Genomic DNA, 13,707 nt, shown 5'->3' with positions numbered 1-13,707 from the left:
TCTTATATTTTGGTAACACTTGACTTTACAATAAGGTCTCATTTGTTAACATTAGTTAATGTATTAACAAACAATGAGCAATACATTTGTTTCAGTACTTATTCAGCTTTGTTAACATTAGTTAATAAAAATCCAACTGTTCATTGTTTGTTCATGTTAGCTCACTGGGTATTAACATATAATAATAATAATGTAATATAATAATAATAATAATAATGTTAACAATTACATATTTTTTACTTATGTTTTAGTAAATGTTGAAATTAACATTAACTAAGGTTAATAAATGCTGTAGAAGAATTGTTCATTCTTAGTCCATGTTAACTGATGTAGTTAACTACTATTAACAAATAAATCTTATTTTCTATATTCATTGTTTTAACTACTTTATTATATAATATTTTTATTTTTCAAGATATCGACAATCCTTACAGTATATATGCAGAATTATAAGATATATAAAAATATAACAATAATTACATTTCAATGTACAGGTGCCGGAAATTGCGCAGGGCTTATGTAAAGTCTAAATGGGCGGGTGCTAAATGAACACAAAGCAAATGATTGGCTACATATTCTGAATGTAGCGCTCTCGATTGGTTACAAGCTCAATGTGGTTTCAATGTTTTGAATGGAAGCCCCGCCCATGTTGGTGCTTCCTCAAAGTGATCTTGTAACACCGGCAGCGCGCACGGCCACGGATTGCAGAAAGACTGCAGCAGACCAGCAAAATTCATGAGGCAAATGAAGTTTTGGATACAACGAAAGGTAACAGCATTCTACCCGTGAATAATGTGATGATTATAGACATCAATAGCGAAAGTTAAAGCTACGGTACGATGAATGATTCGAAATGATATGACCTGCAATGAACGGTTCATTAAATATTAATGACAAATTATTGTATCCTAAAGTACATATTGCGTTATAGAATACAAGGGAAAACTAACTAAATGATTTCTAATGAAAATATGTAGAATATACTGATCAAATGAGGCCTTATTTTTTAAATAGGCCTATAATATATTTTCAAAAATATTTTGTTTAGTGTATCCATAAAGAGTGTGAAGATAATTATGTCAGTTACAATAAACAATCTATAGTTCTGTAGATATTTAAGGATTTGAAATCAGCAGTGTAGACAATTTCTTAATGTTTTGTTCAAACAAAAGCAGCCCATAATAATTTCAGTCATTACATTAACATTATCTGTCTTACACAAGCTGTATTTTTCTGTTCCCATTTTAGAGGAGATTTATCTGTCTTGGTTCTGTTAAGCCAATTAGTATAATGAGGATTTCAAGAAAAGGAATTTACAGTCAAAGCTGAAGAGATCATGTCTTTTTCATTTTCAACAACTCATCCATTCATTTAAAGGGGTTTGTTCACCCCTAAATTAACATTTTGTTGTAACCAAGAAGCTCCAATTTGAATATGTACATATTCAAATCAAACAATGAGAATTTAGAGCTGCAATTGAACATTTTCATAGTAAAACTATCGTTTTGATTCAGAAGACTTGGAATATAGTTATGATTATTTTGCAGTGGTGTTTTTTGAGATTGACAGCCCCTGGTCACCATTAACTTTAATTGTATGGAGTGAAAATCTTGCATATCATCTCCGTTTGTCTTCCATAGAAGAAGTCTCTTTTCTGAATTGAAAGGCTTCTTGGCTTCGAGTGTAAAGTTAAGCCAAGTATACGTCACTGTATTTGCACGGTGGAAGAATATAATAATTTTTTTGTTGTAGATTTCCTCTGTTACCATGGTTGCGTAGTTCTGTGCCGTCCATCATGGCCATTGGAACGCAGCTCTATCTGCTGCTGTGGAAAAACTTCACGTACCGCAGGAGAAACAAGGTGACGTGTCTTTATTCTCCTCCAGCCGCAAAACACTTACACTCTCTGTCAAACACTCGACAGTTGGTATAGAGTGAGGAATGTCATTAAACATGATCTTTTTTGTCTCTTTATCTTTCCTTACAGGTCCAACTGATTATTGAACTTCTGTGGCCGCTCTTCCTCTTCCTCATCCTCATTGCTGTCCGGCAATCACACCCGCCATATAAACAGAGCCAGTGTAAGTGACGTCCTGTGAACGAGAGTGTTGCCCTCCTCTTTTGGCAGGTGGCAGAGAAGCAAAGCTGATTAGCTACACTGAAAATCAGGACATTGTTGAGCCCTTGTGACATTGTTTATAACATGACCTTTCTGACGGCTCATCTGAAGGAAATTTAGTCCCAATGACGTGATGAATTGTTTTAATAAATGAAATGAATGTTGCTCATTTCTCTAATAAGGGTAGATATTATAGGTGATGGAAGTAAATTTATTTATTTTATATTTATTTATTTAACGTTGCTCTTCTTAAGCATCCCAACCAGGCAGACATAGCAACACTGTCTTATGTTATATACTTCACCTTTAAATGTCCATCCTATCGAAGCCTGTTTCCACTTCAGAGTAAAAAAAAGAAGGTATATGTGACTGTGTATCTTACAATTGTGACTTTATAGTTAGCATCAGTAGCGGCTCCTGGCCAAAAATTTAGTTAGGGCAGATTCTGGGTCTTAGCGCTAGTTTATGAAAAACATTTTGTACGTTTTATATTCTAATTGCTGAACACGTCAGAATTCAAATGTCCTTGCGTTATTCTGTTTGGGGGTGGCGCTCGACAGACTTTAGTATCAACGACAAACGCATAGAATGCCATCTTAAAAATGCCTTAATGTAGTATTTATTGCCTCCGAATGTTGTTTATGATTATTGCAAGTTGTGGAGGAATTCCAGTGAGGAAAACAGTCATGTCTATAACAGAACTACTGTATATAAAGGCTATTCAGATGAGCATGTTTAAACGAAAGGATACTTTCATTAATTTGGTACGCTGCTCCACATAGGAAGAACAGACATGCCAACTAGTTACTGACCTGATACAGACTAATACACATAGCTGAAGCAGAATGATATTGTCTTGGTCTGGAGCGAGGTTTACGTAACGTGAAAATAAGCGGGGCAGCCTGAAATCTGCCCAATGACTCAATTAGAGCGAGCTGCAGTTCCATTTTTCACCACAGATTTACATTGGAAATTTGTGGGGCGCTGTAGAGCTAGGGAGGGCTCCGAGACCGGCTGCCCCGCTTAGTATCATGATACATGCCTGCTGGAGCCATGCGCTAAATTTTGATATTTAAACTTTTAAATACTCTCGAAAAAAATTGTTGCAGAATGCTGAACACATTTACAATTTATTATTAATTCTGTGTATATAGAGGTCTATGTCTGGATTAATATTTTGGTTTCGATACAGACGGCCATGGCTGGTTAGCGTTGTGACTTTATTTCTTATTTCAAAATAAGGAATTGTTTTTTATTATCTGAAGTGGAAATTAGCTGCCATCTTGTGAAAGTCACCATGCAATCAAAATGCATAATTTGTTTTGGAATATTGCAGTATTTATTATAAATAATTTAAGCATGTCATTATTTAAAAAAAAAAAATTTAATCAAACAAAAACATGCAACGTCTCTTCTCTGATGACAATGATAGCCAGCCGAGTTTCAGTTCTTGCCCTCCAGCAACCAGGAAACGATCGTAGCAATTAGCAATGATACGATGATCCAATCATTTCCTAGTGGACAAAACCAAGTCCTACTCTAAATTTTTTCTCAATCGAGAAGTCGCAAAAAAAATAGGATCACAATTACCAAGTTTAACTTTATAATGACTTTATTAAACTATATACTGAAACCTAGTGGTGTGGATGCAGCATCACACAAAAACAAAAGTTTGAGAATATTTATACCATTGTACCAACCACACCCTATTTACAGGCATTGTTGTCATAGGTGTCCAATAAAATCATCTCTTCTGAGTGTACAGTACATATGTAGGTAGGAGGCCTTTTACAAAGAACATATTTTTGTATTCTGTTGTGCTGCTTTTCCATTGTTTTTCTATGTAAATGTGCACCAGATGGACGACTTTTCTGCATCTTGTGCATGACACAGCATTCTAAACATGTAGCACTCTTTTAAAACGTGTCTAGTTTTTTGTCTTACATTTTTTTATTCCCCTGCCATGCATCTCATGATTTAAAATGCAATTAGCGCCTAAGTGTACATCATTAGAAAATATACTCTTTTTTTTATGTAAAAAAAGTTAATTGTTTATTTTAGTTCATTTAAATGTCTTTATGTTTTGAATGTTTCACATTCACATTAAATGTTGCTGATCTTTTTTTCCATTTCAGGTCACTTTCCCAACAAGGCCCTTCCTTCAGCAGGAACACTGGCATGGGTTCAGGGCATCATCTGCAATGTCAACAATCCCTGTTTTCATCACCCCACTTCAGGAGAAACACCCGGACGAGTGAGCAACTTCGACAACTCCATGTGAGATGCTTTTCTGTACAGTATCTCAATCACTGTATCATGATTTTTCTTTTCTTTGGCTTTGGTCATTAATGGAGGTTTATCGTTTTCAGACTCTCTCGACTTTTGGTCGATATCAGGACTGTCCTGACAATCAGTGGTAACCGGACGGCCCTCTCCGGCCTACAGGACCTGTCGCAGGCAATCCAGAGACTCGGGGAAAGACCAGATGCCTGGCCAAGTACGACATGTTGAAATGTCTCATTGTAGAAGATGTTCAATATCCCAGTTGTTTCTCGAAGACATATGAAATGGAGACTTGTTTGAAGACCCCAGTAATCTTACATGTGACTCTCAGCTAGAGATGTCAACAATGTCTCAGGTTGTGCTCAGATACAAAACTGAGAATGCTTATCTGGCAGAAATAATCAGGAAATAAGGCTGTTGTTTTTGTTTTAAAAAACTCCCAAAATCCTCTTTTTTTAATGAGAACAGCAAGCACACATTCTGTGCCTTGCACATACAATGCAAATCCTGAACAAAATGTGGCCAGTAGGAAAAAACATTTTCCTTAATGTATTATTAACAAAATTAAACTTTTTAATATAAGCCCACTGGTCTTTGATCTTTGTAGATCTTCCAGTTGGAGAGTATCTCAAAGCCAATGAAAGCTTCTCATCCTTCCTGCGGACAAACACCAGCATCTCCTCAGCATCGGTTGATCAGTTACTGAAGGCACGACTAAACCTCCAAGTGGTAAGAAATAACCTTTTTACCACTTTCTGAAGTGCTTATAATCCTCATCTGGAAACCTAGATTCTGAGCTGGCCTAATGACCTAAATGTAACTTGACAGTGCAAGCATTGTTTTTATTTGTTTTTGTATTTACCTGAAATATGTGATTGGATAACCTCTATTTTATACAGATATTCATTGTCCTGATACAAAGAGAAAATCTGAAAAATAAAACTAGCAGCTTATATTTGCAACCACAATGTTGCCCCCTGCCCAATTACATCATTAGTTAGAGCTAACCAATAATTTAATTACTTAAGCTAGATTTCTACAATTTCTTCAGAGTAACATATTTTTTAGCATGAAATTAAAATACACCCATCTATTTTCTAAATGCATGTTATTTATCACAATTCATCCGTTTATGGTTTATTTTTTCAAAAAATGTTGATCACATAATTCTTAATAAAATTTCTTAGCTCAATCTGGTGAACGATGTCAATCATTTAGTCTGCTTAAACTCTGCCTCTTTCTTACAATTGACTGCAAGCTCACATTTCATCTGCCTCCATCCAATCAACAAGTATATAGAACCAAGCAGCCCCCCCCCCCCCCCCCCCCCCCCACACACACACACATTTTTGTGTGTCGCTATACTTCCCTTTCATCATGACTTTAAAGTCGGCATAAAATGAAAATTTGTCCCATCTATTTTCTAAATGTATGCTGTGGATTTGATCAGTTTTTTGTTTTGTTTTTTTGATCTCTTAATTTTTAATAAAATATCATAATGTCTTCCGGAGAAACGGCAGACTTTTCTCTAATGATGTATGCAGGACTTCTCCATTCATTTAGTCCACTTAAGTCCAATCAACAACCAATGAACAGAATCAGGTCCCTGCCCTAAATTTGTTCTTTTTCCATAATCAATACATCCAATTACTCTGGGATGTATGTCACAATGCAACTTTAACACTTTCATAAATGTTTATAGTAAATTGATACATGAACATCTTGTTTTACCCTTTTTTGTCAACAAGGTTGCATTAGCAGGTGGAGGAATGCGTCTGTCTGATATCGTCTGCAATGCTTCACTCTTGGGTCTTTACCTCACCACTGAGGAAGGAGATTCTTTCCCTGAACTCCAGGGGGCGCTGTGTTCTGTGCCCTCAGATGTAATGCAGAAGGCAGAGCAGATCTTCCTCTCACAGCTGGACTTCAGCAAGATCCTCACGGTTAGTGGGCTTATGCTTTCTGCATTTATTCTGTTTAGTGATGGGAGAAACAAAGCTTCTTTTTTTTTTTTTACTTCGAATCAATTGAACCAATTGTTTTGCAAAATTATTCACTATTTTGAAGTGCTGCTCAAAACACCTTAGCAAGGTTTTTGAAGATGCAGTTTCTTTACATCCACTGAGAGATGCCACCCACCCAAACATAGAATTTTCTCTGATTTAAATATCCGCACCCGACTCCCAACCGATCATCACATTACAATTATTCTAATTCTCAGTGTTAAGAGTAATGGTATAGTAACATATTACACTGAAGGAGGCTGCTTTTAAATTTACATTTATTTAAAACAAAAGTTCTTCTTTGGCAAAATTAAATTTCCTTAATAGCCTAAACACAGGCTTTACTCCCTTCAAACTAAAATGGTCACTATTTCCGTCACTGCAACTTCCTGAACATGCACACCAAAACTTAATTGCGTCCCAAGCAAAGGCTGGACATAGGCTAATTTATGAGTCTTGTGTCATAATCATAGCACTTCACAGCCTTTACATATCACATAATGCTTAAACAAGTGGACCCACCAACTGCATAGCTCAATGAGAGTCTGCAAATTAGTGCCTGACGAAAAATTAAGCTTAAAAATGTTCACATTTTAGAGAATGTAGTAAATATTTCCATCATTAATGATTTATCTCATCGACCCTTGACCCACCTGCAATAATCAGAATGTTATTTTTTATTACTTGGCCCGCCCGACCCACAGAGTATTTGCAGTGTCCGTGGATATAGCCATGATCTGCACATCACTAGTGTAAATATCACAAACATTTAAAACAATATATATCACACCATTAAATATGAATTGTCATATTTAAAACATAATTTGTGTTATTCTTTTAATTTGTAGTGCTTGTTTTGTGTTTTTAGGCTGGGTTGGCAAACTAGACCAATTAGAAATAATTAACTATCATTCTCCCTTTTTTTATCACACGTGGATGTGTCTTAAAATTAATTAAAGGGCACCTATTATGCAAAATTCACTTTTACATGGTATTTGAACATAAATGTGTGTTGGCTGGGTGTGTACACAACCACCCTATAATGATAAAAATCCACCCAGTGCTTTTTTTATAATCCCCATAAATCATAAGCACTGTCTCAGAATGAGCTGTTCTCAGATTCGGGGCAATGTGACGTCACTTTGCACAGGCCCCTCCCACGATGCTACAGTTTGAGCATAGCCCTGAGGGAGCGGGACACAGTCCGCCATTGTTTCGACGCTTGAGCAGCTGTAGACAAGAATGTCTCCTAAGCGATTGAGGTGTTTTGTTGTTGGATGTAAGAATGAACATATCAGTCTTCATTTACTCTCGTTGTTACTCGAGGATGGATCTGTACCAACTGTTCGTGATCCAGCTTACAGTCTCCGGAGCGATAGGCCTAACATTATTGATCACGGCAGAAATGAAAGTGAGAGCGCGCACTTTATGACAGCTCATCGAGTAGTTTTACGGATATACAGTGTACCAGTTTATTAAGCACAGACTGAAAAGGTGTGTATATATTTGTTTACTGTTAGTTGTAACGAGTGTTTTGTGTACTTCGCTGTGTATGTTCCATGATAATGAAAGGGAGAGAGAGAGTTTTGGATAAGACTTAAATGCTCACATCTTATACTGTGTTTATTTAGCTGCTCTTACAGTGATTTTACTACAGTGAGTAAAACTAACGCTTCATCTTTTGTGTCACGTACAATAAACTTAATTGAACTCATCAGTATATTTTGGTCATCATTCGGACGAGGTCTGCTACAGCAGGCTTGTATTAATAGTGGATAAAAGCAGATGACAAATAAGTTATAACCATAACTATATATAGCTAAACTATACCTGTTCTATCTCCATACAGTATACAGTGGGTACGGAAAGTATTCAGACCCCCTTACATTTTTCACTCTTTGTTATATTGCAGCCATTTGCTAAAATCATTTAAGTTCTTTTTTTTTTCCTCATTATTGGACACACAGCACCCCATATTGACAGAAAAACACAGAATTGTTGACATTTTTGCACATTTATTCAAAAAGAAAAACTGAAATATCACATGGTCCTAATAAACTTAACCCTTTCAGACCCTTTGCTCAGTATTTAGTAGAAGCACCCTTTTGATCTAATACAGCCATGAGTCTTTTTGGGAAAGATGCAACAAGTTTTTCACACCTGGATTTGGGTATCCTCTGCCATTCCTCCTTGCAGATCCTCTCCAGTTCTGTCAGGTTGGATGGTAAACGTTGGTGGACAGCCATTTTCAGGTCTCTCCAGAGATGCTCAATTGGGTTTAAGTCAGGGCTCTGGCTGGGCCATTCAAGAATAGTCACGGAGTTGTTGTGAAGCCACTCCTGCGTTTTTTTAGCTGTGTGCTTAGGGTCATTGTCTTGTTGGAAGGTGAACCTTCGGCCCAGTCTGAGGTCAAGAGCACTCTGGAGAAGGTTTTCGTCCAGGATATCCATGTACTTGGCCGCATTCATCTTTCCCTCGATTGCAACCAGTCGTCCTGTCCCTGCAGCTGAAAAACACCCCCACAGCATGATGCTGCCACCACCATGCTTCACTGTTGAGACTGTATTGGACAGGTGATGAGCAGTGCCTGGTTTTCTCCACACATACCGCTTAGAATTAAGGCCAAAAAGTTCTATCTTGGTCTCATCAGACCAGAGAATCTTATTTATCACCATCTTGGAGTCCTTCAGGTGTGCTTTCATGTGTCTTGCACTGAGGAGAGGCTTCCGTCGGGCCACTCTGCCATAAAGCCCCGACTGGTGGATGGCTGCAGTGATGGTTGACTTACTACAACTTTCTCCCATCTCCCGACTGCATCTCTGGAGCTCAGCCACAGTGATCTTTGGGTTCTTCTTTACCTCTCTCACCAAGGCTCTTCTCCCCCTATAGCTCAGTTTGGCCGGACAGCCAGCTCTAGGAAGGGTTCTGGTCGTCCCAAATGTCTTCCATTTAAGGATTATGGAGGCCACTGTGCTCTTAGGAACCTTAAGTGCAGCAGAAATTTTTTTGTAACCTTGGCCAGATCTGTGCCTTGCCACAATTCTGTCTCTGAGCTCTTCAGGCAGTTCCTTTGACCTCATGATTCTCATTTGCTCTGACATGCACTGTGAGCTGTAAGGTCTTATATAGACAGGTGTGTGGCTTTCCTAATCAAGTCCAATCAGTATAATCAAACACAGCTGGACTCAAATGAAGGTGTAGAATCATCTCAAGGATGATCAGAAGAAATGGACAGCACCTGAGTTAAATATATGAGTGTCACAGCAAAGGGTCTGAATACTTAGGACCATGTGATATTTCAGTTTTTCTTTTTTAATAAATGTGCAAAAATGTCAACAATTCTGTGTTTTCCTGTCAATATGGGGTGCTGTGTGTACAATAATGAGGAAAAAAAAAGAACTTAAATGATTTTAGCAAATGGCTGCAATATAACAAAGAGTGAAAAATTTAAGGGGGTCTGAATACTTTGCTTATCTAATTTGTCTCAGCTGCTGCCTGAACCCAAACAAACAGATGAACTAGAAGAACTAACTAGCACTATGAGCACCATTCTCTCTAGAACATTGGATGTGGTTGCACCTATTAAATTAAAAAAGGTCAGAGAGAAAAATAAAGCACCATGGTATAACAATACTACGCATGTTTTAAAGAGAGAAACCCGTATTTTAGAGCGTAAATGGAAACAAACTAATTTAGAGGTCTTTAGAATCGCGTGGAAAGACAGTATGTCACGTTATAAAAAGGCCCTAAAAGCGGCCAGGGCTGAGCACCTCCACAAACTAATAGAAAACAACCAAAATAATCCAAGGTTTTTATTTAACACCGTGGCTAAACTAACAAATAAACAGACGTCACCCGAACAAAATATCCCGTTACAGTTCAGTAGTAATGATTTCATGAACTTCTTCACTGAGAAAATAGAAAGCATCAGAACCACAATTGTAAACGTTCAATCTTCAATCGCGCCTTATAATTCAGCTTCAATTATCACCCCGCAAGAACAATTACAGTGCTTTACAACTATAGAACAAAAAGAGTTAAATAAACTTTTCACTTCATCTAAAACAACAACATGTTTATTAGATCTGTCTTTAGATCTCAATACTAGTTTTACTTGATCTTAGTGCTGCGTTCGATACTATAGATCACACAATACTCTTAGATCGACTACAAAATTATACTGGTGTTCAAGGACAAGCACTAAGCTGGTTCAAATCATACCTATCTGACCGCTACCATTTTGTCTATTTAAATAGAGAAAAATCGATCATAACTCCAGTAAACTATGGAGTGCCGCAGGGATCTGTGTTAGGCCCTCTGTTATTTTCAATATATATGATGCCACTTGGAAATATTATAAGGAAACATGGAATTAGTTTCCATTGTTATGCTGATGACACTCAAATATATATTTCATCAAGGCCGGATGAAAACGCTAAATTTTCCAAATTGACAGAGTGTGTTAAAGATATAAAAGATTGGATGACGCGTCATTTTCTTTTATTAAATCCAGACAAGACAGAGGTAATACTTATCGGTTCAAAAAACCGCCCACAAAACCTCGCACAATACAACTTTAACATCATAGGATGTCCTGTTACTTTATCCGCTACAGTAAAAGACCTGGGTGTTATACTCGATTGCAACCTGTCTTTTGAAAATCATATTTCATATGTTACAAAAACAGCCTTTTTCCACCTTAGAAACATTGCTAAGCTACGTAATATGCTATCAGTTTCTGATGCAGAAAAGTTAGTTCATGCATTCATGACCTCGAGACTGGATTACTGTAATGCCTTATTAGCTGGTTGTCCTGCATCCTCAATAAACAAGCTACAGTTAGTCCAAAATGCCGCCGCTAGAGTTCTTACGAGATCAAGAAAATATGATCATATAACACCGATTTTATCATCACTGCATTGGTTACCTATAAAGTTCCGTATTAATTACAAGGTATTGCTACTGACTTATAAAGCCATAAACGGCTTAGCTCCTGTCTATTTAACGGATCTTCTGTCGCCCTACAATCCATCGCGCTCTTTAAGATACCTAGGATATTCAGAACCACCAAAGGAGGGAGAGCATTTTCACATTTGGCTCCAAAACTCTGGAATAGTCTTCCTGATACTGTTCGTTGCTCAGACTCGCTCTCCCAGTTTAAAACTAGATTAAAGTCGCATCTCTTCAGCCAGGCATTCATATAATCCCACAGTTCAAACTACAATCCGGCCTCTAGCTCATAAATGCCAGAGGAGAACTGGCCCCCGACTGAGCCTGGGTTCTCCCAAGGTTTTTTTTTCTCCATTAGGTCACCTGATGGAGTTTTAGGACACCATTAGGTCACTTGATGGAGTTTTTCGGTTCCTTGCCACTGTTGCCTTTGGCTTGCTCAGTTGGGGATATTTTGGGGATATTTAATTTAATTTTATCAATCAATAAATTCCTCTTGAAACAAACTTTGTTGTATTATTTAAATTTAATACTGTGAAGCTGCTTTGATACAATCTGTATTGTGAAAAGCGCTATACAAATAAACTTGACTTGACTTGACTTTCCGTACCCACTGTATATTCTCTGGCTCTGTGGGCAATATTGTCCGACTCCAAGTCGAAATGAACACCGCTACTTAGTGTTTCTGTTTTGATATTATCAGATGAGATAGTCCTGGCTCTGAGCGTGAGCTCGTGAGGCTCCGCCTTTTGGGCCGGCAGCAGCAGTTAATTTGCATTTAAAGGGATACACACTAAAACGGCGCGTTTTTCTGAGCCCCCCAAAAATGACAATTTAAACATGCTGTAAAAAAATATCTGTTGGGTATTTTGAGCTAAAACTTCACATACATACTCTGGGGACATCAGAGACTTATTTTACATCTTGTGAAAAGGGTCATAATAGGTGCCCTTTAAATCTGAACCTACATTATAAAATGGAGATCAGTTGAAACAATTTCAATCATGACAACTTTAGTATGTTAAAGGATATCCATTAGAGACACAGACACGATGTTATAAACATGTAAGATATGCTTCTTCTGTTTGAATATGCATACATATATCCTGTAGAAGATCTAGACAGGTGGAGCTGGGGGAGGAGAAAGGTTTGAGAGTGTGCTGAAAGACCAGCATACAGTGAACACTGAACAAAAGGGTTACTTGCGTAACCCCGGTTCTCTGAAAGCGTTAAGTGAGGTGTCTCACTATAGGATAAGCCCCTTCCGCGTTTTCCTCAGAAGCCCTATTACATTACGCCAGCCCCAACTGGCTAGCAGACATGACGTTGTGTCTGGGAGTGGCTTCCCGCCCCCACAGTGTAAGAGTAGCGACCCAAAGTCCCTTCGTCATTCAAAGTATGAACACCTTTTCCTTGCTTCGCACAGCAAGGAGGGTGATCTAGTGAGACACCTCACTTAATGTTATCAGAGAACCGGGGTTACGCAAGTAACCTATTGTTTGTTCACTTTCAAGCAAAAGTTTATGTGTCTCACTATGGGATATCCTAACTTCTATATTGCCATTTAGCCTGCCTCAAAGTCTACTGCCAACCACAATCACCACATCTGGTGGCGTTCTGGTGCCATCGTATGGCTGAGTAGTGAGCAAGTTTGTGGTCTGTACTGCGCATACGTGGCCACTTAGTGATTGGACAGAGTCTAAGTGGCTCACCACCTCTAAGGGAACGATAACTCCCCGAGGGGATGTTATACTGTGTTATGTTAATATGTTGTGCAACATTTTTGGGAGTATACAGTGAAAACTTTTCATACTTTAAAGCTTTTCACTGCTCTGCTTCCCCTGGCCCAACCGGGCTCTGTGTTCCACACAAAACATCTGGGAACTTCGAAACTCGTCCCTTGTTGAACGCTGAACGACTGAGGGTCAGGAGCTAGCTGTTGGCTCCTTTCCCTGGAGAAGACCCCATCAAACTGCCTCCTTCTTCCTCCTCACTCCCTGAAGATGAGGACGAGGAGCTGGCTGGACCGTCTGAGTTGTTGCAGGCGGATAGTTCTTCCTAGGCCAGGCAGTTCTCTGTTCCAGTACTCCGCTGCATTCTCGTTCTGTCTCTGCCGTCTAGGAATGCGAAAGCTGGGGGGTGGGCGCGCCATAACCGGTAGTGGAGAGGGTGCAGTCTGCGTCTTTCTAGGCATACAGAGTTGCAAAGCCTCATCATCTCTCTTCTTTTCCTTGCATCTCTTTTGCATCTGTGTCAGATCTGAGCCAAAAATACCCTCTGTGACAACCGGTGCGTCTAGGATGGCTTCTTTTTCCGTCAGACAGATTAGCCAAGTTAAGCCATCGTCCTCTC

The 13,707-nt window shown here is 38.5% G+C and overlaps 1 protein-coding gene across 2 annotated transcripts in view; it reads left to right on the top strand.

The window, feature by feature from the left end:
- The first annotated feature begins 619 nt into the window (after positions 1–619).
- Positions 620–13,707, top strand: part of abca7 (ATP-binding cassette, sub-family A (ABC1), member 7) — a 55,635-nt gene continuing 42,547 nt past the window's right edge. Inside the window, exons 1-7 of one of the 2 annotated variants that reach the window (XM_082156357.1) lie at positions 620–768; positions 1,753–1,861; positions 1,988–2,081; positions 4,255–4,396; positions 4,489–4,616; positions 5,010–5,131; positions 6,151–6,345. In XM_082156357.1, the coding sequence (XP_082012483.1) occupies positions 1,796–1,861; positions 1,988–2,081; positions 4,255–4,396; positions 4,489–4,616; positions 5,010–5,131; positions 6,151–6,345 (747 nt within the window). In that variant the 5' untranslated portion in view covers positions 620–768; positions 1,753–1,795. The remainder of the gene's footprint in view (positions 769–1,752; positions 1,862–1,987; positions 2,082–4,254; positions 4,397–4,488; positions 4,617–5,009; positions 5,132–6,150; positions 6,346–13,707) is intronic. The other variant, XM_082156358.1, reaches the window with a different exon arrangement.

The sequence above is a fragment of the Leuciscus leuciscus genome, assembly GCF_965113295.1.
Source record: "Leuciscus leuciscus genome assembly, chromosome: 23".
Lineage (NCBI taxonomy): Eukaryota > Metazoa > Chordata > Actinopteri > Cypriniformes > Leuciscidae > Leuciscus > Leuciscus leuciscus.
The sequence above is the reverse complement of the archived record's forward strand: the minus strand, read 5'-3'. Positions and strand labels throughout refer to the sequence as shown.